Below are 6,000 nucleotides of genomic sequence, written 5' to 3'. Positions count from 1 at the left end.
TGAAGCTATACTGGACTTAAGGTAATGGTCTTGTGATGGTGGAGTGATGTCATTTTCCCGCCAGTAGAGGTCATGTGACAGGTTTTTTTTTAACCGGGTATAAAAGGAGGACCCCTCCCTGTGAGTAGGGGCAGTTCATGGCTGGATTTGCCAGTTTGACTCCATGCCACTGCGTGGTTCAATATTATGATGCAGTTTGGTTGAAAGATGGAGTTTTATTTAATGCCTAAAGTTTAAAAGGTAATTGCCAGCAGTTTCTTTATAATACTGCCAGTTAAAAACCAGTGGAGAGTGAAGATTGGAGTTCGGGAGTTAAAAGATCGAGGAAAGTTGATTTCGACGGTGGAACAGGTTCGACCTTGTTTGATCCTCATTCGGAAGGAATTTGTTGGCTGTCCCTATGTTAATCCCTGTGAAATAGCAGAAAGGATTGGGAACAGTTTTGTAAAGGAAAGGTCAGTACCTTTAAGCCGTTTCATTTCCATCTTTGTAACTTCTCCGTGGGAAAAGTATAGTTCGACTGGGAATCGCAGCAACACGATGTGAAAGAGAATTTAAATTGTCTAAGAAGTCTCTCCTTAAATGGACTGTAAGCATTTTGAACTTTTGCAGTACTACTTTGAAGAACTGTTTTTGCAACATCGCTTTAAGAACTGTTTAAGCTTCATTGCTTTAAGAACTGTTTAAGCTGCTGCACAGCAGCTGACTTCCGGTTACGTTAGTTGTTTGTTTACTTTTGGGGGTTTGTTTTTCAGTGTTTAATAAACGTTTTGTTTGTTATAAAAACCCTGCCTCACTCAGATATTTATTGTTGCTGAATCCGTAACACTCTGCATTTTGAGTTCTCTCCCCATTCAAATAATAGTATGTCCATTTATTTCTTCAAGCAAAGTACATGACCATACACTCTCTAGCATTGTATTTCATTTGCCACTTCTTTGCCCATTCCCCTAAACCATCTACATTTTTCTGTAAGCTCTCTGTTTCCTCAACACTACCCACTCCTCCACCTATCTTTGTACCATTGGCAAACTTAGCCACAAATCCATTAATACAATAGTCTAAATCATGGACATACGTCGTAAAAAGCAATAGTCCCAACACCAACCCCTGTGGAACTCCACTGGTAACCAGCAGCCAACCAGAATAGGATCCCTTTATTCCCACTCTCTGTTTTTTGCCGACCAGCCAATGCTCCACCCATGCTAGTAACTTCACTGTAATTCCATGCACTCTCATCTTGCTGAGCAGCCTCATGTGGTACCTTGTCAAAGGCCTTCAGAAAATCCAAGTACACCACGTCTACTGCATCTACTTTGTCTACCCTGCTTTTAATTTCCTCGAAGAATTGCAGTAGGTTTGTCAGACAGGATTTTTCTTTCAGGAAACCATGCTGGCTTTGGCCTATCTTGTCATGTGCCTCCAGGTACTCCATAATCTCATCCCTAACAATCGATTCCAACAACTTCCCAACCACTGATATTAGGCTAACAGGTCTATAGTTTCCTTTCTGCTGCCTCCCACCCTTCCTAAATAGCGGAGTAACTTTTGCAATTTTCCAGTCAACCGGTACAATGCCAGAATATATCGATTCTTGAAAGATCAATGTTAATGCCTCTGCAATCTCTCCAGCAGCTTCCTTCAAGACCCAAGGGTGCATTCCTTCAAGTCCAGGAGATTTATCCACCCTCAGATCATTAAGCTTCCTGAGCACCTTCTCAGTCTTAATTTTCAATGTACTAACTTCACTTCCCTGATGCTCTTGAATTGCTGGTATACTGTAGACATCTTCCACTGTGAAGACTGATGCAAAAGACGCATTTCGTTCCTCTGCCATCTCTGCACCTCTCATTACAATATCTCCAGCTCATTTTGTATTGGTGCTATATCTACCCTCAACTCTCTTTTACCCTTTATATACTTAAAAAAGCTTTTAGTATCTTCTTTGATATTAGTCACCAGCTTCCTTTCATAATTCATCTTTTCCTTTCAAATGACCTTCTTAGTTCCTTCTGCAAGTTTTTAAAAGCTCCCCAATCCTCTATCTCCCCACTAGCTCTGGCTTCCTTGTCTACCCTCTCTTTTGCTTTACTTTGGCTCTCACTTCATTTGTCAGCCACGGTAGTGTCCTTCTTCCCTCTTATTCATTGGTGTGTTTGTCACCCCTTGCTCGAACGAGTCTGACAGGTAGGCACAGCCTAATCTGGGCTTGACTTCTATCCTTTCAAGCAAGTCTCACAGATAGGCACACCCCAGTCTGGGCTTAACTCCTCTTCCTGGAGTGAGTCTCACGGATGGGTTCATTCAAAATCCAGGGTCATAGGGATCCCATTCTTGTTGCTAAATTTCTGTCATTGAATTTACCCTGATTTACTGTAACAGAATTACTGTGAGAGACTTTACTCTGTTAGGGAACAGAAATAAAGACACAGAGCACGGTATAAGGTTATCCTTTAATACATGACCATAGGCAGGTATTGTCTTACAACCCCATCAATGTCAGATTACATCTTAACTTTATACAGTAGATTTAGGGCAATAGCCAACAGCTAAACATACTTTACCAGCGATTTCAAGAAGCACTTCTAAGGTATCAGCAAGTCTACCAATGTTCCCGCATGAAATACAAAATTAGAATTGCACATCTACAGCCTGTTCCTCTACTAGCAAGATGGTTTCAGAAAAAAAAATAACAATACCACATCATTGGCATGATCTATTTCTAGCTATTGTTAGATTGTATAAGCAAGACACTGTCTGCATCTAATCCTGTCACCCTCATGACTAAAGTCTTAAGCAATAATTGAAAACAAAATTGAACTTTCTTCTTAATTTTCTTCCACAACAGGGAAACAGAGCATCAGCTGATTGGATGAAATGGGTTAATGAAATCATCACATTTACTTCTGTCCAGTCAGGAACACACACCTGATTCAGGGAAACTACCACTGGTCCATTACTGGGTGGTGAACGCAGACGTATCCTTTGAATAATCTGAAATGTAAAGTGAAAACATGAATTGCTATGTTTTCATCTTGAAAGAATGTATACAGCATCCATTGGCCTACCCTCATCAATTATCATATAATTATCTCAGTGAACTCACAAGGTATGACATTCCCTGCAAAAAAACATGTTGATTATCTGTAACAAATGTAAATCCCATTCCTAATAAACATCTTCAATAATTTCTTTGGTCTGCAACTTGCTGGATGATCCTCATCATATGGAGGAACAACATAGGGATTTTCCTCTCCTCTGGGACTTCAGTGGTGACTAGACAGGAGAGGAAGATTGTCAAGGCTGCTCTTTTGGCTCTCTCAATAATCTGAGATAGGTCCCATCAGGCCCTGGGGACGTCAGCCTTCAAAAGAATGAACATCTCTTTCTTGATATCAACATGCTCAAGATTACCAACAATCCACACCACATCATCAATGTTCTCCACGTCCCCCTCCTTGTTGAATACTGATGCCAAGTACTCATTTAGTCTGTCCACTCCCTCCAGCTTCAGGAACAAATCCTCTTCCATATCCCTAAGTATTCTTTCACTCTCCCTAGAACCCCTCTTGTTTTTATTGTGTGAACAAAATGCCCTGGAAATCAGAGTCTGTTTTTTGCTTCCCAGTTCACTTTGAATGCGGCTTGTGACTGGTCAATGAGTTAAGTTTGGCAGTTTGATAAAAGTGAGGCAGGAACAGATAAAGAACTTTACTGTGACATCACCTTCATTCTGCTGTTACTGTTCATCCATATCAGTGACTCTACACAGGACATAAACATTAACTCACAGAAGGAACCCATTCCTTTTACAATACCATGACCCCTCCCTCCATGGTCAGTAAACTGTCTGGGATGTTCCACCGACATTGGGAGCACAGTGAGTGGAGGAGGGGGATGAATCGAACATGGGTTCCTCACATCCCCATCTTCCCTCCCTCCAACCCAGCTGTGAGCGACCAACGCATGATCGGAGGAGATGATCATTTTCACCCTGCTGATACGAGTCAGAGCCCAGTAAGAAGCCATTCAACCTGTCAGCCCACTGCAGGTCCATTTCAGTTCCCCACATCCCACAACACAGACATGGAAACAGATACTTTGGCCCATCAGACCTCTGCCAACCAAGTCTGTCATCTAATCTTTTCCTGTTTGTCACACCCCTCGAAACATTCCCATGCACCTGAGTAACATGATCTCTGGAGCAAGGATATTTACCTTCAGCTTTCCATTTACTAAGTCAGGACTGCGGACACACTGACCCATGTTCCTCAGCATTATCCGTTAGACCTCAGCATTAACATAACCATCCTTCACCCTGTTCATCCCATCATACCCGTTACCCGCTCATTACACACTGGGTTTCAGAATCAGAATCAGATTTAATATAATCGGCATATGTTGTGACATTTGTTCACTTTGTGGCAGCAGTACAATGCAATAAATGATAATAGAGAAAAAAGTATATATATATATAAAATAAATTTAAAATACTGTAAGCAGAAATAATATGTATAAAAAGTGTGGTAGTATTCGTGGATTCAATGCCCATTTTGGAATTGGATGGCAGAGGGGAAGAAGCTGCTACTGAATTGCTGAGTGTGTGCCTTGAGGCTTCTGTACCTCCTTCCTGACAGTATGTCCTGGGTTAATGGAGTCCTTAATAATGGATCCCACCTTTCTGAAGCACCACTCCTTTAAGATCTCTTGAATACTACGAAGGCTATTACTCAAGATGGAGCGGACCAATTTTAAAACTTTCTGTAGCTTCTTTCAATCTGTGCAGCAGATCTCCCCTCCCCCCCACAATACCAGACAGTGTTGTGCCTGTCAGAATGACACCCAGAAACTTGAAACTGCTCACCCTCTCCACTTCTGTACCCTTTATGAGGATTGGTTTCTGTTCCCCCATCCTACCCTTTCTGAGGAGCACAATCAGCTCTTTGGTCTTACTGACGTAGAGTGCAAGGTTGTTGCTGCAAAACCACTCAACTTACTGGTATATCTCACTCCTCTACGCCCTTTCAATACCATCTGAGATTCTACCAACAATGGTTATATCATAGGGATATTTATAGATGGCGTTTGAGCTATAACTAGCCACACAGTTATGGATATAAAGGGAGCAGAGCAGTGGGCTAAGCAGACAGCCCTGATGTGCTCCAGTATTTATCATCAGTGAGGTGGAGATATTACCAATCCACACAGATTGTGGTCTTCCAGTTCGGAAGTCAACGATCCAACTGCAGATGAAGTACAGAGCCCCAGGTTCTGTATCTTATTGATCAGAGCTGTGGAAATGATGGTATTAAACGCTGAGCTATAGTCAACAAATAGCATCCTGGCATAGGTGTTTGCATTGCCCAGGTGATCCAAGACCCTGTGAAGAGCCATTGTGATTGCATCTGCCATAGACCTATTGTGGGGATAGACAGAAGGAATCCATTCCATTTACAATACCATGATCCCTCCCTCCATGGTCAGTAAGCTGGCTGGGATGTTCCACCGACATTGGGAGCACAGTGAGTGGAGGAGGGGGATGAATCGAACATGGGTTCCTCAGATCCCCCTCTTCCCTCTCTCCAACCCAGCTGTGAGCGACCAACGCATGATCGGAGGAGATGATCATTTTCATCCTGCTGATACGAGTCAGAGCCCAGTAAGAAGCCATTCAACCTGTCAGCCCACTGCAGGTCCATTTCAGTTCCCCACATCCCACACCACAGACATGGAAACAGGTACTTATCCCATCAAATCTCTGCCAACCAAGTCTGTCATCTAATCTTTTCCTGTTTGTCACACCCCTCGAGACATTCCCCATGCATATGCACCTGAGAAACTACCTTTTAAATATTATTCTACCTGCCTGAAACACTGCTCCTGGCTGAAGAAGGTGCCTCTCATGCTCCAATTATGTCTCTTCCCTCTCACCGCAAACTTATGCCTCTCGATTTCCCAAACAGTGATATGGATGACAAAGAAGGTGAATCTCACGGAGCA

At 42.6% G+C, this 6,000-nt stretch overlaps 1 protein-coding gene across 3 annotated transcripts in view; it reads right to left on the bottom strand.

The window, feature by feature from the left end:
* Positions 1 to 2,434: 2,434 nt before the first annotated feature.
* Positions 2,435 to 6,000, bottom strand: part of LOC140732028 (uncharacterized) — a 559,606-nt gene continuing 556,040 nt past the window's right edge. For all 3 annotated transcript variants that reach the window (XM_073054129.1, XM_073054118.1, XM_073054137.1), the window contains one exon: positions 2,435 to 2,994. In XM_073054129.1, coding sequence (XP_072910230.1) covers positions 2,957 to 2,994 — 38 coding nt within the window. In that variant the 3' untranslated portion in view covers positions 2,435 to 2,956. The remainder of the gene's footprint in view (positions 2,995 to 6,000) is intronic.

This window comes from Hemitrygon akajei, chromosome 1, assembly GCF_048418815.1.
Source record: "Hemitrygon akajei chromosome 1, sHemAka1.3, whole genome shotgun sequence".
Taxonomy (NCBI): domain Eukaryota; kingdom Metazoa; phylum Chordata; class Chondrichthyes; order Myliobatiformes; family Dasyatidae; genus Hemitrygon; species Hemitrygon akajei.
Note: the sequence above shows the minus strand (reverse complement) of the source record. Positions and strands in the feature narration are given on the sequence as shown.